This window comes from Gallinula chloropus (assembly GCF_964237585.1).
Source record: "Gallinula chloropus genome assembly, chromosome: 1".
NCBI lineage: Eukaryota > Metazoa > Chordata > Aves > Gruiformes > Rallidae > Gallinula > Gallinula chloropus.
Window position 1 is genome coordinate 199,726,094 of NC_140085.1, and position 25,841 is coordinate 199,751,934.

Sequence of the window (25,841 nt, forward strand, 5' to 3'; positions counted from 1 at the left end):
CGATAGCTTGATTTCCTAGAATAAAACAGCCAAAGCTGTGCTCCCAGCAGAAGCTGTGGTGAGCTGGGGGCAGCCTCTTCTCGCAGATAACCAGCGACAGGACAAGAGGGAATGGCTGCAAGTTGTGTCAGGGGAGGTTCAGGTGAGAAATGAGTAATTTCTTCTTAGAAAGAGTGGTTGGGCATTGAACTGTTTCCCAGGGAGGTGGTGGAGTCACCATCCCTTGGGGGTGTTCAAGGAAAGGTTGGATGAGGTACTTAAGGATATGGTTCAGTGAGTAACAGGGTGGCAGGGGGGTGGTTGGACTAGATAACCTCAAAGGTCCTTTCCAACCTTAATGATTCTGGGATGACAGCAGCTCACCCCAGTAAGTCAATAAGACCAAAGTTACACGAACAATACTTCTCCTTCCTTTAAAAAAGAAAAAATTAAAAAAAGAAATCAAGGGCTGTATCCAAAATCACCTTTTTATTGCCACTTTGTACAGATTTAAATATTTAACATTCAGATAAACAACTACCTGTGTTTTTGTAGTTTGTTCCCAGTTACTTCACCATAAACTGGCAGAATCTCCCTCTCCAACTTGTGTAGTTCCTTCATGCCGATCCTGAAACGTTTGCTTTGCACGCTGGCATCTCACAGCACAAAGAAACTCTTTTTGAGTGAACTGGATGTCATTTAATGAAAAAATCATTACACAATGTGGGCTTTCACAATAAGTCACATCTTTCCACAAAATAATTAGAAGAATCCAGGTAAGACTTCTCTCTTTTATTCAGAAAATAAATATATCCTTCCTGAATCAAAGCACTTCGTATGACGTTAGGTACAAAGAAGAAACTTCTTTGGAAGTTCTGAAATAGACAGGCAAGAGCTCATGGAGCAATGTTATCCCTAACAGAGAGAAAAGCTGAAAGCTCATTTTTTTTAATTTTTTTTTTTTTACAAATTTATAGCAGAACACAATTTCCCTTTACAATATAGAGCTTCAAATGGATTTAAGAAAAACACCATTTAAAAGTCTGAAAGGCACGTGAACCGGACCATAAAACGTACCGGCACATTCACCAACACGTTTCATGTTACATTCCTAAAGAGAAACTGCAGGACCCTAACCAGGAGAAAGAGTGAAGATACCAGTGAGTTCCTTTGTGAAGTACTGCAGGAGCGGCAGAGAGTTCCTTTTGGCTCTTGGCAAAATTAGTAAATACCCCAAAGCTCCCGAGTCTGCAAAGCCCCATCATTCAGTTGTATTGGGACGAGTCGCTACGTAAACAAACACAACGATCAGCAGTACTACAACAGCCAGCGTGGGGAGCACCACGGTGGTGATTTGTTGCCGGGCCTCTTGCATTGCCTGTTTCCTCTCCTTTTTATCTTTGGAGGTCTCTTTTTTGGGTTTTCCTCTCAGCTGCCTCATCCTCCTCTTAGGGTCTTTTTATTCACCAGACCAGGCGAGCAAAGGGAGCTGAGCACCAGCAAAGGCAGTCCAAGGTGTTTATGAAACAAGGGGTTGTAGAATTCCTTCTCCTTCAAGTGGTTGGCTGTGTGAGAAACTGCAAAACAAAGGGGAAAAGAAGTCTTTTGAGCAAGATCTACACATGTTCCAGTTCTTAAAACCATTTCCAGCTCCACTTGGTAAATCTTTTATCCAGCTGGCACCCGTGTCTGTGCAGCTTCTTTCAAGGAAGTGGAACCTCAGTGCACTCGCTCAGCTCATCGATAATGCTTTGGCCATAAAAACCGCAGCAGCTCATCACAGGTGCACATTCGTCCACGAGCACTGAACTTGCACTCTGTGAAACCAGAAACAAAGCCATGTATTTCATCCTCTGAGGCATTCCATCCTCCTTGGGCCCCTCACTACAAGAAGGGCATTGAGGTCTTCAAGCGAGTCCAGAGAAGGGCAACCAGGCTGGTGAAGGGGCTGGAGGGGAAACCTTATGAGGAGCAGCTGGGGGAGCTGGGGATGTTTAGCCTGGAGAAGAGGAGGCTGAGGGGAGACCTTATCACCACCTACAACTACCTGAAATGAGGTTGTGGAGAGGTGGGTGATGATCTTTTCAGCCAGGTGACAGGAGATAGAACAAGGGGAAATGGCACAAAGGTGTGCCAGGCAGGTTCAGATTAGATGTTAGGAAAGAGTTCTTCACCGAAAGAGTTATTGGGATGTGGAACAGGCTGCCCAGGGAGGGGGTTGAGTTACCAACCCTGAATGTGTTTAAAAGATGGATAGATGAGGTGCTCAGGGATATGGTTTAGCATAGGACAGGAACGGTTGGACTCAATCTTAAAGGTCTTTTCCAACCTTGTGATTCTGTGAAACAAGATAATACAGCTAAAGGCTTAGTAAAAATAATATGAATCAGTCTCGTGCCAACAGAGTACCAGCCACCCCTTCGAACAGCTGCGGGTCTGTGGCTCCCCAGAAACCTTCAGGACAAGGAAGGGCAAGCACACCCTGCTGTAAGGAAAAGCATTATGTGCTCATCATCCACACCAGGTATTTACTGGAACACAGGGCATTCTAAAAGGACGAAATGTGGGTAATGTCCTGGTTCTGGCCAGGCCAGAGTTACCCCCCAAGCAGCCAGCACAGGTGAGCTGAGTTAGCCCAGGCTGTTTCCACACAACCTGACATCACTCCCCTATAAAAGGGGCTGGTTGGGGAGGGGTGCTCCTAGGTGCCTCCAGGACAGAGTGGCTGGGGTGTTGGGTTGGTCCTGGTGTAGTGCAGCACTCTGTTACTGTCAGATCAATAAGCTACTCTGTTATCACCGTGTGTGAGAGAAATTTGTCAGGGGCTGTAATTGTTCCCCTTTTGTGTGATTTTGTCAGCAAACTGCCTTTATCCCAACCCAGGGACGGGCTCTGTTTCTCCTCCGGGAGTGAGCGAGCAGCATGTGGTGCTCAGCTGCTGCTTGGGGTGAACCACCACAGTGGGGAAAGAGCTGCTTAACTCACACTCCTGGTTCTGCTGCCAGGGAACAGTCTAAATCATAACAGGGCTCAGCGCTGTCACTCTTAGTACAGTGTTGCTTTCGTAAGAAGATCCCAAGTGATAACCAGCCTGCCTCCAAATCTCTGGTGTAGACAGGCAGGCATTACTAAGGTAGCTCCAAAGCACCTACTAGACCAATTTTTAAAAGCAGAACAATCTATAAAGCAAGATTGACAAAAACATGGCACAATGTAAAAGCCTCTCAGAAGTAAGGAGAACCAGTAGGTGCTTATTATTTTCATACTTGAAGGTTTTTTTGCCCCATAGCTGCCCACAGGTGTGTAACTCACAGACCATGATGGGGAGGGAGGATGCTGTCTGTTGGGCTATTTCCCTCTTTGCCACACCCCCCATTTCTGCAGCAGCACATCAGCCACAGGTTCGGATGGTACCAATCACTGGTATCAAATATTGAGCTGAAAGGAAACTATGAAATGGTGTTTCTCCACCAATCCCTGACAGAATAAAATATATGAAGAAATGAGTGGGTTAATGTAACTGCCTCTTTTCTTCTCCTCTTCTTTATATCAAAATATAAAGATGATTTAGCATGGTGCTAAAGGTGAGGAGCATATGTCAACAACAAAGCTGCAAAGCTTGCTCAGTTCACCACAGACACGATTTCCTCTTGATGCGTCATCTCTGGTCAATGCTACGAGCTAAGGACTCCTTTTAAAAATTAGAAAAACCCAAAAAACCCACAAAAGAAAGCAGCGGTTTTCTCTGAAAGTGGAATGCTTTCTGTTGGTGTGAGCACACATCCCCATTTGTCAGCCTGACTACAAAAGCAAAACCAAACTAAAGCGCTCAGTACGAAACAAGAATCCCACTCACAAGTTACATGCGACTGCAAGGGAGTGGTCATCCTCTGTCCTCACAGCAGCCACCTCCCTGCGGCACACCCCAGGGAATCCCGTCCCAGGGGCATCCCATCCAGCCAATTGCATCAATTAGGGTAAAATGTTGAATAACTACTAATTACTCCACTTATGGAAGTGACCAGCCTATCAGAGCAAACATTGTACATGATCCCAGAGCAGATCGGTGGGTCAGTGTTTCCATCTCTACATGGTCCTTCCTGCATACAACCTAAACAAACCCTGGATCCCAGAAAAAACACCGTTACACGTGACAGGATCTCAGTGTTCAGCTGGATTCACCAATCCCACACACACACACAGAGCCCTCTGGAGCAGTTGTTTCTTATGATCACCAACTTTGCTGATTCAACTGGGAGTCCAAGGCAAACACTTTATCTCAGTTTAGATAAAGCATAAAAAGGAAATTTTGGTGATTGGGATGATTTTCAAGAGAGGAAACTATAAAGTTCAAGTCTTCAAAAGAGCCAATTCCTTCTGCAAGCTGCAGCACTAGCACCAAAATACCTAACAAGTTTAGAGAGAAGTGGTCAGTGAACTTCATGATGGCGTGGTACATAGGAATCGGGTGGAGCATGTACACACAACACCCTGTTCCCACCTTTTAATCAGATGGGACTACTCCGTTTCACAACAGTTCTGAAAGTTTGTTCTCAGCAAGTCCTCAGCTTCAGGGCAGAGTCTTCCATACTGCACCTGCTGCAAGCTCTGGGCTTCTGGTCTGGGTTTGTTTATCACTTCTCTAACAACTCCAGTTTCTTTTGTGGCAAAAGAAGTCTCTCCTTTATCCCTGTCATTTCCACTTTGTTCTCCTCCTGCCCTGCTCACAAGCTTTATTACCAAACTCCACAAAACCTACTATGCAAAACACAGCTTTACTTTGCCCTCTGGGGTAACCAGACAGCCAGAGCATTTCGGACTTCTGTATTTTCCAATTGTTTTCTGTCTCCACTGTCAACTTATGTCAGGGGGTTTTGTATCCAGATTACTCACAAGACCCAAGAAGTGATGGACAGTAAAAGCCTCTGGGACTTTCTATGTACCATAGTAACAAACAGGAGTTGCCATGAAACCAATCTCTCCTAACAATAAATGTATGCCTTGCTCTACGCAGCATCACTTGCTACCCAGACATTAAAAACATCAGCATGTTTTTTTTAAAGTCTCTTTTGAATGAATATTTCATTCTGAAGCAAAATTATACCAAGTTAATTACATACACTAGCTAACATCTGACGGCTTAGAACAGAAAGCCTTCCCGCAAATGTCAGCACCACTTGAGTTGCAAGCTGATGCTCTCCAGTTTGGGAATCTGGCATCAATCTCCAAATATGTTTCCAGTAGATTGGGTTGGCCCAGAGTTTTCAGAGAGATGAGCCTTAGGGTTCGTCTTAACTGAACCATAAAATGGAAGCAGCGAATCTCTGCAAGGTGCTGCCAGGCCCCTGCTGCCACTCAGAGCCCGGACGCGACTGCCAGGATCAGACAGTTGCTGCAACAGACAACACTTCCCCCCAGGAAAGGTCCGGGATGTGGTACATGCTGCTGTGCTCCTGTTGGTACGAAACAGCACTTAAAAACCTGTGCTCAGCTGCCTAAGATGAAATCCTACAGCCCACATTGTACAGGCAGAGTAAGTGAGCCACAGCTATCCCCATCCACTGCCAAGCCTCTGGCCCACAAGCTTCACTGGAAAGCAGGAGACTGGACGGTCATGGAAAGGAAGAAACAGATACAGAAAGTACAGCCAGTTGGGGCCAGGGCTGGGATGGGGTTGTCAGGATCTCGCTCTCTGTGGCACACGTGCCAGGGCGAAGAAACTGTCACGCTCCTGAGCGATGCCTCCTCCAGCCAGCGATCACCCTGCCTGCGCAGCGGGAGGGCGAAGCGCAGGCGAAGAGAGGAAGGAAGTAACGAAGCATCAGGCGGGGTGTAGTTACCAGTCTAGGTCGCACTGCCCGTTTACAACGCCTGATAGCAAGTAGTTATCAGAAGGGCAATGAGAAGGCAATGAAAGTGAAAGCCTCCCCTGAATAGGAGAGGCCTCACTGCAGCAGACTGTACCCATCCTCCTAGGGCAGCTTTCCGTTTCTAATAACTGCTCAGCCTGGCCCAACTATCTGCCAAGGCTGGAAACGAGCACCAAACTGGTGCAACTGCTGCTTTTACTGGAAAGTCAATGACTCCCTCAACTTTTACAGGAATAGTACAGAAGGGATTAAGACTCTAGCAAACACACAATATCCATAGTCCACAACAGCTGTGACAGGAGCCTGGCAGTAGACAGAGGCCGTAACTTCACCTTTCTTTCATGAATTCTGCAATTTAAAATGCAGTAATAAAATTTTATGGGGTGATAAGATTATTTTTAAGTTCACTCTAGGAAAGTTTCCCCCCAAAGCAGGCATCTGCTGGCTAGAAAGAAACCATCTTGACTGCCAAGTCAAGAAAACAAGTGTTGGCTTGGTAGAGTTGTTTGAAACAGCCATTTCACAACGCTACTTCTTCTCACCAACACTGCCATGTTCCGACCTGACACTGAAAAACTGAGGTTTCAAGCAGAACAAAACATTAAGGAGTCCAAGCTAATGAGGACAAACCTAAAGACATCGCTCTTCAACATAATAAAAATCCACAACTTTAGTGCCCAGGCTTGATGTCCAGCATAATTACATTCCTCCCTGCCCATCATCCAAATTACTTTTTATACGTACATATGCTCTTCCTTCTACCTTCTGGGTTAAGTTACTCTGAGCTGTTTTGCAGAGCCGGCCACAAAACCTCAGCGTGTAAATCAGTGGCCGTGCTGAAGTCACTCAGACCAGTGCTGAAGCATTTGCCAGCATCTTAAGAAAGGCAGCTCCAGCTGAGCAGGGGCAGTTTTGCACCAGAAGCCTGTAGTGAAACTTGTGTGTCTGGTATCTTTCAAACTCTTATCAACAATTTTCCAAACAGAATTTCTGGCAATCAGTTGTCTACTGGGGTGGGGGGTTTTTTTTGGTAAAATTAACTCTGATTGGCACTGAAAAGCTCATCACACTACACATGGCTATTGCTGAGGCAGGGATAGCAGCCCCGACTCCTGCTACACTACACCAGCGTGTGCCAGGCACTGCAATTCTGCATCTCCCCCTGCATGCAGCACATGCATGAAAGATTTTGTTTACCTGCTTCTGTGTAATCACATGTCTAGACATCTGAAGTTCTTACCACTGACTGTAGGGCAGGAAGGCATCAGCCATGTTAAGATGAGTAACTTTCCTCCAAATCTGTTGGTGAGCTGATTGGGATTAACCTGGTCCAGCCTGCTACCAGTCCCGTAACATTTCTGGGACAGCAAAGCACCTTGAAATCCAAACAATCTGACAAGAACTGTTATTATTTTCATTTTCCTCTGGGCCCTGGGTGTTACTCATGTGTTGAACAAAAGCAAAGCCGGACAGCCAGCAGACAACCAGGACACGCTGTATTCAAACCACCTGCTGGCAGTGGGGACAAAGGATACAAGACACCTAAACATTAAATACTCTTCAGAGTATTACAAAGCCCCAAACCAGCAGTTCCCAACCACTGGGACACACCAGCATCAGAATCAAGAAGAACCAGACCCAACAGACTAACTGGCTTGTTAATTATTTCTACCCCCATGCTGGTTACTTCAGGGTACTACCACCAGAGCTGCTGGAAGAAGAGTTGAGTCCAAGAGACGGAAAGAGGAAGAGGTGAGGATCCAAGGGGATGAGCAATTGTTAAAACAGGCTCATTAAAACTCGCACAGGCGCTGGCCTCGTGATGAAGACCACCCACCCGTCCCAACAGTGAGAAAGGGCCGTTCCCTGCAGCGCTGCCGCAGCCCCAGGCCCCACACACACAGCAGGTCTCCGCAGAAAACACGCAGCAGCTCTGGGCAGCCAGGAGCAGCTGTGCTGGGTCTCCTACACGAGGCTTTGATCATCCCTTACCTCGTACAACTTCAACCTCACTATGGCTGAACCAGTGGCCACCACAAGGAGATGGCAGCTCCTGACACCAGAGGGAACCTGATGCACTGCCACAGTCAGGACGTGGAGCAGGACACCAACACGCTGGCTGAAGGAACACCATTCTTGCTTCTACCCTTAATTGGAGCCTAAGCAACAGATAACATGTTATTTCCTCCCTCTGAAACCATGAAAGTGGTTTAGGTTTTCTTTGTTAATAAAGGACTGAACCGCATGCCATGCTGTTTCTCAAACCCTGGGCACTCTTCAGTAAAGGACGAGACTCGTTTTACCCTACCCCATGGGGAAAAAACGTAACTTTTTATCATTGCTGCATAATCAACTTTACCTTGAGGTGAAATACCACATTTTGGACAGAATTCTCTTTCCTGCAGCTCAAATTCCTGGCCATTGCTAGAGCATCAGCAAGGTCACAGTTTTCTAAGGCGCTCCTGCCAGCTTAGAAACACAGCTAAATGAGAATTTTAAAAAGTATTTCAGCAGGAGCTTGGGCCAGATTTACAAAGAGGAATCCTTGTGCACAGAGCTCCAGTCAGGGTCTCCAGAGACATTGGTTCTGCACACAGCCTTTCCATCCACACAGGCCCAACTTCATCAATTGTTTTATACCTTGTGTTTCAGTTTTGGCAGATGTGGGAGAGAAAAATAGCAATCCTCCCATCTTTTATGAAGAATGCCTTGATCCCTTCAGCTGGCAGTAACCTGCGTAGGATTGACATGAGCTCTTAGACTAGGCCACTCCCAACTCCAACATTGTGCCAGACCTGCTCCTGTGTTTGCGTCAGACACAGGAAGCCCCTCAAGCCTTGCAAACCTGGTCCCGAGGCTTTTTCTTTCCAAGAAAAGTTTGATTTTTCACAGGTTTTGTGCAACTGCAGTAGTGACTGTCAAGCACTATTTCCATCCTGTTCAAGCACAATTATTACACTCCATTTTAAACACTAAATCTAAAATGATAGTTAAAAAAAATCTTCATTATTTGACAGGCTCTAAAGGAGCAAAATGTTCTGTGTCATCACTTCTGTGGGTGACAAAGATGGACAGAGCAGAGATTTGCCAATTTGACTGAGTGCTGAACCCTAAAGAGCAAGCCTGCCTAGAGGATTAACCAAACACTTTAATCCCTGTCACATCCTCCCCATCCCCCTCCCCCCCAAATCACCGCAGCAAACCCACTTCCAGCAACACAAAAGCAGCCCCGTGACAAACAAGTACTCCAGTTGCAGGACCAGTTCCTTTCGGTGCAGGAGCACAGCTCTGTGCAACAGCAACAAGGGGAAACGATGACTGCCTGCCTAAAAAAGAAATCTGTCCTTTGCCCAAGCTGCCCCCCTCACCAAAAGGAGCAACCTAAGGGAGCAAGGACTACTCTGCAGGAACAGACACACAAATAACTTTGGCTTCTGCACTGCCAAATGCTCCAGGTCACCCAGCTCGTTACTCTTAACCACAAGCTGCACAGCAGAACACGTAGGTAGCTGCAGATAATGCTTGCCATGCTAAATTTGAGCTCTTCATGTTTCGGCGATACTATCAGTCATCATTTCAGAGAGGGCTAAATAGGAAGAGTAGTAAGAGAAGAATTTTTACTCTGTGAAAAACAGATTTTCACGTTACAGCATGAGGCCATTTCTTAGTATCATAAAAATTTACCTCAGTCTATTTGACTGTAGCAAATAATTATGGTTAGCAAATCACAACCCCCGTTTTCAAGGGTAAAAGCTTTTAATTACATGCATAACAATATGGAACTATTAAGATGCTGTTTGAAGTCGGTTTAACATTATTTTTTAGTGAGGGGTGGTGGGTTTTTTCCAAATTACAGACCTAAATCTGTATCGACCCGTCATTACTGCAACATCACATTTACTGTAAATGCAGCTTTGAGAGTCTCCAAACTACTCACAGCATTTGGAAAATGAAAGCCAGCATTGAATACTGCCAGAAAGTCAGAGACAGCAAGGCCACCAAAGCAAAAAGCTATTTCAATACGATTTTCACAATTCTGGGGACTTGGATATGGCGAGCAATCTGTATTGGGAACAAAAAGCCATGGATCTCTGCATCTGGGAAGGCACTGTTCAACAGAGACGAGGTGGTATTTTTGGCGCACACGGCGTTGCAGTGCAATCCTATCTGGCCTGAACGCAACGAAGAAACAGAACAGAATTCAATTTCAGAAGGAAAAAAAAAAAGGAGACAAGTCCTTTTGCTCCACGGACAGGTGGATAAATAACCTGTATTTTTCTTTGTAGATAAAGAACCAGCATCAAGACAACTTTTGCAACAGGCGGTGCAATGAAGAAATACGACTAATGTTTACTGAAAACACAAGAGAAAAACCCACGTAATTCCTGTCACCGCACGAATTCAACTCCTAGGGGAGGCAGTAAGAGAAGAGTTTGCCATTTGCCATCTATACAGCTACAGAGGATGTGGCACATAAGCGCAGTAAACCACAGCACCTACCACATGACTTGATGTTATGTGTTTGCTCAGCTGTTTTCTTAAAAAGTAATTTTCTCAGCTGTTCCTGACAAGACTCCTTTGGATACAAAACATTTATCTTTCTGGTGTATTTACACAAAATCAGGCCCTTTCTAAATAGCTATACTAAATAAATACATAAAAACAAGCATGTCACTGGTGTCAGAGCTCCTCAAAATTCACATGTTGCTCTCCCAGACCAACCCCAGGCGTTTGGCATCTGCAAAGTGTAGTGATCGGAATCCAGTGTGTAAGCAACAATGGTGATTTCCAGCACATCTGCATCAGGGTCACCAGCCCACAGAGACCTGGACTGTCTGGACTTTCACTGCTAACTCACACCACAAGCTCAACTGTCACCAGAGGGTAGCAACACTCATCCCCCGAGCTGATGATGACCTAGATGGGAAGCGCTTTTCCTATGATCCAGCACGTGGTCTGGTGGTTACCTCTCCCATTCAAACTCCAGGGTTGCTAACAAGAGTCACTGCATGATACAGCATCACGATAAGCGTGTCAGAAACAGATCCCAGAGCCATGCAACAGGCAGAACGCCAGCGGGTCCGAAGCCTGATGTTGCCGTTTTGTAATGCAAACAGGAGAGTTGAGGGACTGTCACTGCTTTTTATTATAATTCTACTGTCATTAAAACTCTGGCACTGAAAATTCTGCCCAAGCTAAAACTTGGCAGGCAAAAAATTCCATGCCCACAGCAAGAACGGATTGTTAATTCTAAATCCACCAAAAACACAAAGGCAGGGGATGGGCCTGGGGCAGCGGGGTGCGCGGGGACACGCCTGCGCATGGGGACACACCAGAGGCCAATGATGGAGACTGACCAGCAGAAGATAAACGCTGAAAGAACCGTTCCCAAGGTACCAGGGCAACATCTAGAAGAATCATCTCTACTTCCTGACCAGAAAAATATCTGTGTATGCTGGACTCAGACTACTTGTTTCTTCAGAAGGCACGTGGGGAAATCTCCCTGTTCTAGCTCAAGGTACAGAACTGCCTGCAGTAGGAGAAAGTATGATGGGTGTAACCTGGGCTCCTGAAACCCACCTGAGGCAGGCCTGCAGGTACAAACGAACAGCAATGCACTGACAGATGGGGTACTTACCATTTTATTCTATCAAGCAACTTGGAGGTATCTGCAGTTTTAAAACAACCTGGATGCAGCACCACAGCATGCTGAACATGGGGTTCAGATCTCAAATTCTTCCCCTTTGGGCCTTGTCTGAATTTCTGGTTTTTCAAGCTTTTCTTGGCACGGATGGTTTTCCAGTAGGAGGCTGAGGAAAGACTACTTGGCACCATGCCTGTCTCCCTGCTTGTACACGTGCCAGGGGAGGACTGCATGACACCAGAGAGTAACTAAATCACACAGGAATCAGCCCAAATGCAATCACTGAAGTGGGTGCCTGTGTTACTCCCTTCCTTACTCCTTTTCCAAGTGGGACAGGTGTTTTAGAGCTTGTGCAATGCTGTGGTTTGGCAGATTTCATTCCCACCTCTGTCGCTTTCTACACACTCTCATTTGATCCGGGTAATCAAGTTGTCAATGAATGAAATAAAAACCTCCACCTTATACTGGAACAGCACCACAGGTTTAGGTTAGATCTCTTCCTCAGCAGCCAGAAATCTGTGCCTTTCACAAATTCCTTTCAAATTACAGAAATGTTCTCAACATCAGCGTGACAACAATGCAATCAGGACACCTTTTTCAGACGGGAAGAGAAGACAAGAACTGGGACTTGCGACACAGGATGGGTGGGGAGAGTTTTTTCTTCCTATCACTGATCTCATTAAAATCTCATTCTGTTTACTTCCCAGCTTAAACCTGAAGTCTTATTACATTTCACTAAACAATCCCACATTATAATAAAGCAGCAGGCTTTCCTGCCATGATTGATAGGCTCTGTTTGCAATTATTTAAGGAGAAGGCACATAATTACATACAGCTGGATTAGGCTGATCAAATCCCTGTTAGTGTCTGTCAATATACACATAATAAGACAGCGTGACATTAATGCAAACTAATTTAAATGCAGAAAGTTTAATTAAGACTTAATAAAATTACAGGGATAGAAAGAAAGTTTTGCACAGTCTAACCAAAGGGAGTTTCCCAGCAAAGCCACCCTCTTCACACAAACCTGGCTTTACCTCATCAGTTCTGCAACACTGGTTCTTGCACCACCTATTTACCTACTTGTATTTACAGTCCTACAGCAAGGACTTGTTACCAGCTCAAGAACTCAGAAGCAAGAGCCAACACTACAGAGGCACATGTAGTCCCATTATGAGCAAGCCCAGATAGTCAGAGAAGGATGTCTCAGAAGTTCCTCTACAACATTCAGCAAAGAGCTATCGATCTGTATCACAGTTCAACCACCATGAAGCACAAGTGACCTTCTTTTAAAGCACTTACTGAGACCAAAACACTACATCTCCCTGCGTTACAGCATTCATATTCACCCTTCTCATTTAGCCCTGTACAGCCTTTCTTTCCAGTCGGGTTGTTTTTAAGTAACCTGCTATGCTCCCAGTGCTCTCAGAGAGTCACCAATGACACACAAGCATGCGTTAACCCCAGTAAGCTTAGCACAAGATGCAGCTTCGCTCCCTGCTGAACGGATCCAGACTTTTCCAAGGGTTGTCGTGCTTGTGCACTGCCTAAGTCATCTTTTTTTGTCTAACCCCTAAGCATGTGGATGCAACTGAATTCTTAACCACAGATAAAACACATGAAGTGGTTGGTGTGACATACAAGCTACTTTAGCTTGCGTAAGCCACACGTGCTATGTCAGGGAGGTCTGGGCATGGAAGCCAGGAATCCTGTTGTCTGCACGCGTTCCCTGTTCCCCTTGGCTCTGCAATAATGACTCTACCTGTCCTGCGTGTGCACATGTGTTACCACCGTTTGTAACCCAGCTGTCTGCCCTGCTGGTATGCCAGGCACCTTCTGAGAGAGTGCCCCGGACGAGAAGGGTGCAGCAGTGACACTGTGCCGCCGCACACCTCCTCCCCACCACACGCGCGTGCGTCTCGCTACAGTGAAAAGTAGGATCTCTGTTCTCACGCTGGGCAATTCACTGCTCCCCAAAGCACCGCTTTTCCCACGCCACCATTCCCTAGTATGTTCCCTGCCAAATTAAATCAATTTGAGCATCTCATTAAAGAAAAAAACATTGCAGATTTTGATTCGTTTTTAATAGTCTCTCTGCCAGTTAAGCCTGCTGCTCTGATCTGGTTTACCCGACGATTTGTTAGCTGCTCTGCTCAGCCACCTCTCTGCGGAGGCCCTACAGCGTTTCAACAATTTTAGGAAATGCTGGAGGACAGACAGGATCCTCGCCGAAGCCTTATCCAAAAAGGCAGCAAAATTTCTGATATGAGCCCCTTTCCCAAAGAACATTTCCCACAGAATTAGGTTTTGTCAGTTGAGGGAAGGGGAAAAGGGGAAAAGGTCAACCAGGAAAACCTTGAGAGACATAAGTGCTACAAAGGATTACAGTGCAATCTCCTGGAAAATATATTAAAATTCAATACTGTATTAAAACTGTCCAAAAAAATTAAGCCCTCCTCTGTTCAATCACATCTCTCCAAAGCTCTCGGCCAATCTCCCCGTGCTAGGGACAAATCGCTGTTAGATAACCTTTTCTGAACAAGTCTATCACTTATCCCAGTTTATGTCCCATTTCCTTTGGCAGCACAGCTATTTAAGCCACCCTTCTAAGCCACAGCCTTTGGTAATTTTTCTTTTCTGTTCCACTGCAGTTCTTCAAAGCATCATAAAGGCAAATTTAATAAGCACCTCAATTTGTATTGCTTTCTATTTATAATACTGCAAGCACCTGCTGCTGCTGAGATCTAAGCAGGTATCTTTCTTACTTTGCGTAGATTAATTCAGATTACTCTTAATAGTTTCATATTTTAGAGCAATTTCAAGGAACATTGCTCCAAGCCGTTGGCTGGGCTGGGTTTTTTTTTTTTGGTTTTGGGGTTGTTGTTTTTTCTTTAGGGTTTGGGTTTGGTTTTTTTCCAGTTGGTTTTGTGGTACAGTTGATTCTTCTACTTCTTCCCATTTTTATTAAGATATTGCTGACCAGCTCTTAAAAATACGACTCGTTTTGTTTCATTGTTCACATCAGCCAAATTCAACACTGTATCTTCCAAGGTATTGAGGAGATCCCTCTTCTCAGTGCAACAGCAGGCATTCAACAATCAAACCACTTCAACTTGTACCCTGAATCACAGAAGCCAAGTCAGCATCGAGGCCTGTGGGGTTTGGGAACTGTGGGTGTGCAGAGAACGGGTGTGTAAAGGCATCTGCCAATGATCCAGTGGATGTAGGGTGTGGATCACGTATTTCTCGACCTTCTCTCAAACCGGGGATATATTAGTTTTTAATCTTATCTAAGTGCCAGTGAACAGCAAGTGACAGCTAAGGCTGCACAGTACAGAAGTTAAGTCCTACGTCTGACCTTTCAGAGGGGCTGAGGAATCATGTCCTTAGGCGTCTCTTCGGAGTCTGTCTTCCACAGCTCACCGACAGAATATTAATGGCTGCACCCTGGGCTTTGGACATCCTGGTATCTGCAGCATCAACACCAATCGCTCTTGCTGTTATTCCATTTAACAAGACTACAGATAGGAAGTTTAATGCAGTGGGGGGAAAGAAAAAAAATAATTGTGATGCAGCACAAGTAGGTGAGTGAGATAATGAAGCCCAGAGAGAAGGAGTAGGAGAGCCCCCTTAGTGTGCAAGACAGAAGGGAAGCAAAAGGAGAGAAAACCAGGGGACAGAAGATGATCAGCATGGAAGTGAAATAAAGACTAAAAGCAGCAGATGGAAGAGTCAATCCATCGGAGAAGACTGACACCAATTATCCTTCCCATCTATGCACCGTGTTTATTTACTCTTTGAGGCTGACAAGCGAGGTTTGTACCTCGCATCCCTCTCCTACCTATGTATTTAGGTGTGATACAGCACAGTCCTCCACAGTCTGCCAAGAGATCTCACAGAAGACTTCACAGGACATTCTGAGGACAATTTCACCTCAAGAGTGACTCTCTATCCCTCAAACGCCTACTCCAGAGGGATGCTGTGCTATTTGCCTCTCTGCAACATTTAATAGGGGCCTTAAAGGGGTGGGATTTTAAGAGCTCCCATTAAAAAGATGCATTTTTCTCAACAAAATCTTAGTTGCTGTCTTTATTCAGCCCGATCTTGCCAGGCTTCCCATTAACTTCACAAGAAAAGCAGGCTTGTAAATGCATAAAACCAAGTTTTCAAAACTGTTTTTAAGTACTTCATTGAAAAGTTAAGCAAATGAAAAGGCTCAGGGCCACAAAACCCTGTCACTGTAAGGTACTTACTCGGTATTACGCCCTCGTCTCACCTACCAACAACAAAAGCTCAATACAGCCATTATTTTGGGAATCCTTAGATTTGTAACTTTCTATTAACATGAGAGAGATGATACATATTTCCTCAGAAAACAGATGAGGCACGGGGACCTTGCATGTCATTTCAAAAGAGGAGATGCCATATATCTTTTCAGCCTCTGGCTGCAGCTTCCAAATTATGGTCCCAAAACATCTGTAACCTTCCTGCGTTCTCATCCTCTTCCACAATTACTTCTTATCACGTGGGCAGGTTCAGAACTTGTGCAACAGCTATATTGAGTAAATCAGCTATAAACAGACATGCTATAGATACTCTGTGCCGATAGCTAATCGTGATTTTTAGTCTTGCAAGCGAACAGGACAGCTTAAAATGGCAAACATTGCTCTATATACCCATCCATAAATTAGGAGTGACAATAGCAGATTATTACTCATTCACTCAGAGCGTTTGTTTGGCCCTGAGAGAACTGGCTTTATTCCAAGAGCTGGCAAACATTGGTTAATATACATGTAAATGTTTTATTTCTCTCAGAGCAGGCAATTTCACAAAATGAAACACCGAATTAGAGACGACCCTGGTTTTGCTGCTGATGCCTGTCTCAGACGCAGCGCCGCTGAAAGCCTTTGCAAGCTTTTTCACACCGAGTCAACAGGCAAAAAAGCCACCTTTTCTTTCGAGGGTGAGACAATTTCACTGTGGAAACATGAAAGCTTTTATATAAATATTAATCATCGAAGTTGTCCTGGAGTTAAGTGGATGGAGACTGGCTTATGTAAGGTTGCAGTACCGACTTGGTAATAGTGAGATGCACTGAAATAGTTACGCAAATGCTGCTCCAAACAGGCTGTTCCTCGCCGCGAGAGCTGCCGCGCCAGAACCAGATTCAGCGACCCCAGTGTTTAATCTGAGAGTACTATAAAGTAGCACTTCACTCCTACGAGGGAAGAATGGGCATTTTGTCCTTTGAATTTCTAGTGCAAGAGTAAAAGAAAAGGAAAACGTAATTTTCCTCTAAAACTGCCGCTAATTTGAACTAGGGGGGGGGAAAGGGGAGACTAAGAAAAGGGACAGAGGTTCAACACAGAGAGGCAAATAAACCAAGTAACTGGACAGAAAACCAGGCAGCGGTCTAGCAGAGCTTCTTGCTAACCAGTCCAGCACCTCATTATTCTAAATAAAGCTCAATGTAAGGCACCCATGCTCTTGAAGCATGGGCTCTCCACAACCCAAGAGCATCAACAAGCACATTCTGTGCATTTGAGAAGCGTCCATGCGTCCTGAGGGCACTAGAAGATGAAGTGGCTAAGCCACTCTCTTAACATATTTGAGAAGTCATGGCAGTCCTGTGAAGCTCCCACTGACTGGAAAAGGGGAAACACAACCCCTATTTTGAAAAAGGGAAGAAAGAAAGACCCAGGGAACTACAGACTGGTCAGTCCCACCTCTGCCCAGCAAGAGCATAGAGCAGATCCTCCTGGAAACTATGCTCAAGCACATGGAAAACAAAGAGCTGATTGGTGACAGCCAACACAGCTTCACTAAGGGCAAATCACGCCTGACAAGTTTGGTGGCATTCTGCAATGGGGTTACTGGTAGGTGAGGGAAGAGTGCAAAGCATGTGACACTGTACATTGAAGAGACATAGATTTGACAGACAGACAACTCAGTGGATGAGGAATTGGCTGGATGGTGCCACTCAAAGAGCTGTGGTTAACAGCTCCAAGTCCAAGTGGCAACCAGCAAGAAGCGGCATTCCTTAGGAGTCAGTACTGGGACCAGGACTATTTAACATCTTTGACAGACATGGACAGTGGGATCAAGTACACCCTCAGCAAGTTTGCCAGTGACACCAAGCTGTGTGGTGAGGTCAACACACTTGAAGGAAGGGATGCCATCCAAAGGGACCTTGACAGGCTTGAGAGGTGGCCTGTGTGAACCTCATGAAATTTAAGAAAGCCAAGTGCAAGGTCTTGCACATGGGGCAGGGCAAGATCGAGCATAAATACTAAATACTGTCTGGATTGAGAACAGATTAATTAGCAACCCTGAGAAGGACTTGGGGTGTTGGTGGATGAAAACCTCAATGTGAGCTGGCAATGTGCAGTGGCAGCCCAAAAAGCCTACTGTGTCCTGGGCTGCATCAAAAGCAGCATGACCAGCAGGTCGAGGGAGGTGATTCTGCCCCTCTACTAAAGTGAGGCCTGACCTGGAATATTGTGTCCAACTCTGGGGTCCCCAACATAAGAAGGACATGGAACTGTTGGAACAGGTCCAAAGGAGGGCCACAAAGATGATCAGAGGACTGGAGTACCTCTCCTGTGAAGACATGCTGAGAGCTGCGCTTGTTGGGGTTGAGAAGGCTCTGGAGAGACCTTAAAGCAGCCTTCCTGCACCTAAAAGGCACCTACAAGAAAGATGGGGAGGGACTGTTTGCAAGGGCATGGAGTGATATGACAGGGAGTAATCACAGAATCACAGAATCGTAGGGGTTGGAAGAGACCTCTGGAGATCATCGGGTCCAACCCCCCTGCCAAAGCAGCTTCCCAGCTCATATCACTCAGATAGGCGTCCAGACAGGTCTTGAATATCTCCAGAGAAGGAGACTCCACCACCTCCCAAGGCAGCCTGTCCCAGGGCTCTGTCACCCTCACGGTGTAAAAGTTCTTCCGCATGTTGGTGCGGAACTTCTTGTGCTCCAACTTGCAGCCATTGCCCCTTGTCCTATCTCTATAGACCACTGAAAAGGGGCTGGCTGATTCCCCCTGCATCCCCTGCTTCAGATACTTATAAACATTAATTAGGTCCCCCCCCTTAGTCTTCTTTTCTCCAGGCTGAACAGCCCCAGCTCACTCAGCCTTTCCTCATAGGGGAGATGCTCCAGGCCCTTAATCATCTTTGTAGCCCTTCTCTGGACTCTCTCCAGGAGATCCCTGTCCTTTTTATACCAGGGAGCCCAGAACTGGACACAGTACTCCAGGTGGGGCCTGACCAGGGCAGAGTAGAGGGGGAGGATCACCTCCTTTGACCTGCTGGCCACACTCCTCCTGATGCTCCCCAGGATCCCATTGGCTCTCTTAGCCACCAGGGCACACTGCTGGCTCATGGCCAACCTGTCACCAACCAGGACCCCCAGGTCCTTCTCCACTGAGCTCTTCTCCAGCAGGTCATCCCCCAGCCTGTACTGATACAAACAGTTATTCCTTTCCAGGTGGAAGAATCTACACTTGCATGGGTTTAAGCCAAAGGAGGGGAGGTTTACATTAGATATTAAGAAGAAATTTTTCCTTGTGAGGGTGACGAGGCCCTTGCACAGGTTGCCCAGAGAAGCTGTGGCTGCCCCTGGATCCCTGGCCAGGTTGGATGGGGCTCTGGGCAACTGGGCTAGTGGAGGGTGTTCCTGTCCGTGGCAGAGGAACTGGATGATCTTTAAGATGTCTTCCAATAAACCATCCTATGATTGGGAGGCAAGGACAGTATCTATCACCTCTCCAAGAGGCAACTACCAGCCAAAGACACCTTCAAAAGATACAGGGATATATACAAGTGGCAAGAGCTGAGAAGTTCAGTTCCCTCCTGGCTACTTGCCTCAGTTGCTACTACAGTGCTCCACAGGTTTCAGCCAGGTTTCTCCATGGACACAAGCACATATAGATATGGAACAGACAGCAGATCTATATTTTATGGAGAAAAATACATGAAAGACTGCTGGCATTAGGATTGCTCTCCCTCACATTTTCCTTTTTAACAGGAAAACAATTTAGCCTTTACATTAACTAAATCTACTCTTGAAATCTTCTTCATATTTAATTCCCAGAACTAGATGGAGTTATTTTTTTTAACCTACAGAAAATTACACAGCACACTGTCTGGTACTTGACAATACTTTGCTCTGAACCTTGAACCTAATGCTGCACTTTTCAGCGCTGCTTTCACAGAAGGCATACCCTCCCTCCTCTTGTATGCCACTGCTTACATGACACTTTCAGATCTCACAAGGAAATCTGCTGAATGGAAGGGCAACACAGCAGAACAAGACAGCGCCAGGTTCAGCACTGAAGAGGATTTTAAAATTTATTACAGGGTATCACTTCGATGCTCAATGTTCTACGTGGCTGAAATGAATACACAGGCCTGGCAGAACTGCAGAAGGTGCCTCTATAAAAGGCGACAGCACTATTACCAGATAAGCCACCAGTTAGACATCACTGATTACCACACTGGACAGAGATTTTAACTCATCTAGAGAGCAGACAGCTAATCGGATTTCTTAATGGGCTTCTCTCAGTTTCACTGGGGCTGATGCATGCTGCATATAGGATTTGGAAAGAGGTTGTTCCCCAAATAGCACGTACCACTCTACTACAGCATTCTGTTATCATCTTGGCTTATGCTTATATAAAGTACCAGATGGAAAGCCAGAAGTTACATGAACGGTCACAAAGAGGTTAATCATTAAATTCAAGCTATGTCAGGGCAGCAACAAAGTTGACCTCTTGAATAAATTGAGCTTGGATAAAGGTAGCACTGATTTTCCTAAAGAGGTTTCATTACTCAACTCTAGATTTGTGATTTCTTCTGAGTGTATGAAGAGTTAATCCAAACTAACTGGTTTTTTTCTTCCCAAACAGAAACCACAGCATTTAAAATGCAGAGAATATGATAGACCTCCCTCCCTTTCATTGTTCTCTCCTCTCTGAGAGAAACCGAACTTCACAGGACTTCAAACCTCAGGGAAAACAAACAAAAAACCCCAACAAAACAAAAAACCTTAAGAAAAACCCTGGCTAATCTTTATTCTACAAGCTTTTCTTCCGGCACTGAAAATCCAGTGCATATTTTCTCCCAACTCTTTTATCTTTATTGTTCTTAACACTTTCCTAGAAAGAAGTTTGTTTAGCACACAAGTGAAAAACTTTTAATTCGATGAAGGGCTGGGGATTGTTTGAAGCCTGGTCAGTGAAAAGGCACGAGGTAAACATGTGGATACGTTACATGACCCCAAGTCTTTCTGCCATATTTTCTGCTTTCCAACTCTGATCTTCCTGGGTTAAATTTTAACTATGTCAGAATCAACCAGCTGACCACTACAAGTTATACCATGAAACAGAACAGTTACTGCTTTACCTCCTTCACGTACATAAAAGAATCATCCATAAAAGCAAAAAAGCTTCCAATTTCCCACAGGTACTCTAAAGTATTTACCGAACCAGAGCAATCAGGCCCATGACAAATGGTGTTCTTACAGTCTTGGGGCTTCTTCTTTGCTTTGGCAGGGGGGTTGGACCCGATGATCTCTTGAGGTCCCTTCCAACCCCTACAATTCTATGATTCTCTAACTTTCTGAAATTACTGTTTTGGCTCACCTGCATCTCTGGGAACGTGGAACTTACTTAGATAAGGTCTAAGACAAAGCAAGGAAAATTAGAGAAACTAAGTTAATCAGAAAAAAAAAAACCAACCAATGAACAAACAGCTAAATATTTTTTCATGATAAAAGGGATATAATGTCATACTCTATTTTGAAGGCCTTGCCTCTTTCATAGTTAAGAAAAGTCTCCCCAAAGAAGCCATCACTGATTGCACTCACTAGGAATTTTTATGTAAACCAGTGTTGGAATATTAAATGGAAAGCCAAAAAGGATATTTACGTCCCAGAATCACGTATGTATCTCTTTAGAGAGCAGGAACGACAATAACAGTGAAAAAAAAGAACTGGACATGAAAAAAATAAAAACAAACAACATGGAAACAAAGATTTTTTGTGTAAGGTCCCTAAAGTCTTAAGGATTTATTAAAAGATACTGTTAGAGCACCTGAATTTCATAGAATTACTTCAGAGATGGCTCCTGTTGCAGTAGTTTCTGCTGTAATATTTTACTCTGGCTGTCAGCCAAATCTTCACTATTCTGATGCCAAATAAATGATACCCAATTTCAACGACAGATGCTGTTGTGTTGACACATAATTGATACGTTTATATTCAGGGCTCCCTGGAATTCTGTAACAGCAACACTTTATTCACAAGAAACACAACTGACAGGGACTTGCACATCGCTCACACTGTTACACTGCCAGTACTACCAGCCTGGAGGGAAGAGATCACTACCTATCCAAAGTGGGCAGGAACAGTGGAGACCACAGTTTTTCCAGGGCAATGGAAAATAAGATGGCCCAGCAAGGAAAGTTAACTGGCTCAGCCAGAAACCAGCTTGCTCAGAGAAACAGGAAACCTTAAAGTTCTCAACACAAGTCACATATCCCTTTCCTGCAGAGCCTGTAACTGCGTAGGAGATGGAAGTCATAGAAACACCACAGCACTGAAGTAACAGATATGTCCCTGTCCCCATCTCTCTTTGACTTCCTTAGCTTCCTAGGCAGGAAACAGATTAGCAACCTTTACAAATATATTCAGCAACCGTGTGTTCTAAAGAAAACATTATATACCCCGTCCTTGAATGTGCACCCTCCTGCAGGTACCTTGAAATAAACTTTCATAAATAGTATTTATTTTAGAGAGCTCCCTGAGCTTAACAAGCCTTCAGCATGTACTCCATTTCTTACAGAAAAAAAGCAGATGACATGACTTCATATGCCTACAACCTAAATTATATTTCATAACACAGCATCGTATTATTTTCACACAATGAATAAAAACATTAGCAGAACAAAAATATTCAGAGAGAACAAAAATCACTCATTTCACAAAAAAGCACAATGCTAAAAAAAAAAAAAAACAAAAAAAATCAAAACACCCACAACCCAAAAAAACCCCACACCAGCAACAACTACAATTTGCCACAGGAGACAAGTAAATGTCATATAGCAAAGTTTCTGGCCATTTATCCACACATGATGATGATGATGTTGTTCATCAAACATGCAACGAGGAACATCCTGTAGTGATGCCTCTTTTTAATTAAAGTTAACCTTAAAAACACTTTTGAATTGCATTACATGGGGGTTTATCAAATACATTTGAAGCTTACAGATGAAGAAGCATCACTACCTGTAAGTCTTTTCAACCCCTGAAAACCATATTTTGTTGGCTGTATACCTAAATTGTATTTTAGACGCCTGATCACAGCACAGAAAGCTTCTGCAGTGTAATATGCTGCCTCCGTTTGTGGGGCCTTATCTGGATCTCAAATACTGCCTTTGCTTCTCTGCCAGCACCACAGGAAAGATTTCTTCCTCCAGTTACTTCTTTCCTTACATTATATGAAAAAGGAACTGAAAATACTGATGTTAATTCTTCAGACTGCACACTGCAGGTCTTTCCTTTAATTCTCCTTCTCTCCTGCTTCTAAGGGTTGCTAAGGCCAGAACTGTCAGAAGACCTCTCTTCACACTGAGTTTCTCCTTCAGGAATGCCCAGCACAGAGCATAAAGTTACAGAAGGAAAAAAATATGCATTTATCATCAAAGCTCATAACTCTCAAACCCCCAAAACTGTGATTTAGCTCAGCAACATGGGATATGTAAAATATCCAGGATTATATCCTTGCAAAAGCACAAAGTGCTTGAAAAGGTCAGTGAAGTACATTAAGCAGAAAAGCTTTAGGGGTCAGTGGGTCCTTTTCACTGTTGCAAGAGGCACCGGAATAAAAACACTCTTTGCCAAGAAAACACATCCAGAAATGAAAAAAATTAAGGCACAGGTACCTTCTTCCAAAAAATCAAACCACCACCAGCAAGAAGAGACACCCAAAAAAACCCAGACATGCACCCCCCCAGGCCCCCTCAGAACTTTTTCCAAGTCACAAAGGACAGCTGAGATTAACCTCCTGCTCTCTCAAGAACATACAAAGAGGAGGAAGGGAACATGAAAAAAAACAGCTAAGCCAGCTGTCAACAGCTTTGATTTACCAGAACCAGTCTTGGGGTATAACAGGGTGGTATACCACAGGCAGACTAAATCTTCCTCGCCCTGTTCAGGGAAGATCAAATGCAAACCAGCTCCAGTTCAAAAGCTGCAGCAATTTGTTAGACCAGTGCTGTGTCTAAGCTAAGGCCAGTCTCTCAGCACTGCATTTTAAATTTAGCACAGCACTGAAATAACAATGCTAGAAGGCTTACAGAGAAGATCCAACTCCTGCCTAATTATTTGAGTGTGGACTGAGAAGCGTGGGTCAGTCTGTCAGGCATTGTACAGCTACACCCTATCTGTGTTAGGAGGGGCATAATTAATCCAGGAGGAAATCAATGTTAAGATGTACAGAACAACTTGAATATTTCTGCTTGTAACTGAATTTGCTCCAAAGATTTCTTCCTGCAGGTTTCTTGAATGTTTTGACCTCCCCCTTAAGCATACACTAAATTTAATAACTCTCTTTTTAAAAAAACATCATGTTCAATAGTAGTAATTAATCCTGCCTTTACAAACAAAGGCAAAGGATTTGAAGTTGGATGGATTCTCACTTCTATTTCTGCTATTGGCATCTGCATTTTGTTCTGTTTGGACACAGAGCACAAAGGTCTCACTTTCTCCCACTCAGGAAGACAGTGCTATAGCTGGAAGTTATGGGAAAAACAATAAAATTAGTGTATACAAGTATTTCCTTTTCTCTTTCCCAGCTTACAATGCCATTAAAAAAGCGTGTTTGTAGAACACTGCACAATGCACCAGCACGCTGAATAACCAGCAACGGCTTCAACTTTTAGAAATGCTTAGGAATAGTTCAGGCAATCAGATTTCAGAGCAAATCTTACTTTTACAGACACTGTTCCCTATCCTGTTAAATATTTCTCTTAGCACTGTGGGAAAGGACTTAAACAATGGAGGGAAACTGGCTAAGGCTTGCTTTGCAAACTGAAGTGATCTCAATCCAGCCACAAAGAACCATGTGGACTTCACGAGGTTCAACAAGAACAAGTCTAAGGTACTGTGCCTGGGCCTGGGCAGTTGTCATCATCAAGCTGGGAGATGATGTGATAGCAGAAGCGCTGCAGAGGAGGCCTTGGGATGCTGGTGGACAAGAAGCTCAACATGAATCAGCAATGTGCCCATGCAGCCCAGAAGGCCAACGGTATCCTGGGCTGCATTAAAAGAAGTGTGGCCAGCAGGCCAAGGGAGGGGATTCTGCTCCGCTCTTGTGAGACCCCACCTGGAGTAATGTGTCCAGTTCTAGAGTTGTCAACATATGGAGGACATGAACTGTTCGAACGGGTCCAGAGATGATGACCAGAGCGCTGGAGCATCACTCCTATCAATACAGGCTGAGAGAGCTGGGCTTGTTCAGCCTGGAGAAGAGAAGGCTCCATGGAGATCTTAGAGGCCTTCCAGTACCTGAAGGGGCCTACAGGAAAGCTGGGAAAGGACTTTTTAGAAAGGCATGTAGTGATAGGACAAGGGGGAATGGTTTTAAATTGGAAGGGGGTAGATTTAGATTGGGTATTAGGAAGAAATTCTTCACTATGAGGGCAATGAGGCCCTGGCACGAGGTGCCCAGAGAAGTGGTGGATGTCCCCTCCCTGGCAGTGTTCAAGGCCAGGTTGGATGGGGTTTGGGCAACCTGGGCTAGTGAGAGTGGTCCCTGCCCACGGCAGGAGGGTTGGAACTTGATGATCTTTAAGGTCCCTTCCAGCCCTAACCATCCTACGATTCTGTGATCCTAAGGACTAGCATCAAAGCTTCTGAAACGCCTACATTTAGCAGTGGACCCACACCCCTTTTCCATGCAAAGGTCCTTAACCACAAGTAACTCCCATTCTCCAAGCCTTCAAACTCTGTAGATTATCACAGTATAATAACACCATATGCATAATATTACAGAGTATCACATACCACAAGCCACAGTATCAATTCAGTAGATTTTTTTTCTGATGCTGCCTCTGCAGCCTTGCCACCTAAACCTAAGCCACTTAAGACACATGTTTATGCTTTAGTTTCTGTCCTAAACTATGCTAGAGTTTAACTGTATGCTCTCCCATCCAAAACAGGCTGCACTGTGATCATGGGTATGGCAGGTTGATGGCGAGAGGCAGTACAGTAAATGTACTGTTTTCTAAGCAAACCTAAGTTTGCAAAAATAAACAACTAGAGGTGAATTCCCCGAGCCTTGCTG

At 44.7% G+C, this 25,841-nt stretch overlaps 1 protein-coding gene across 2 annotated transcripts in view; it reads right to left on the reverse strand.

The window, feature by feature from the left end:
* Nucleotides 1–207: 207 nt before the first annotated feature.
* The window catches only part of SMCO4 (single-pass membrane protein with coiled-coil domains 4), a 32,034-nt gene continuing 6,400 nt past the window's right edge, over nt 208–25,841 (reverse strand). For both annotated transcript variants that reach the window (XM_084265885.1, XM_084265886.1), the window contains exon 2: nt 208–1,556. In XM_084265885.1, the coding sequence (XP_084122011.1) occupies nt 1,241–1,420 (180 nt within the window). In that variant the 5' untranslated portion in view covers nt 1,421–1,556 and the 3' untranslated portion in view covers nt 208–1,240. The remainder of the gene's footprint in view (nt 1,557–25,841) is intronic.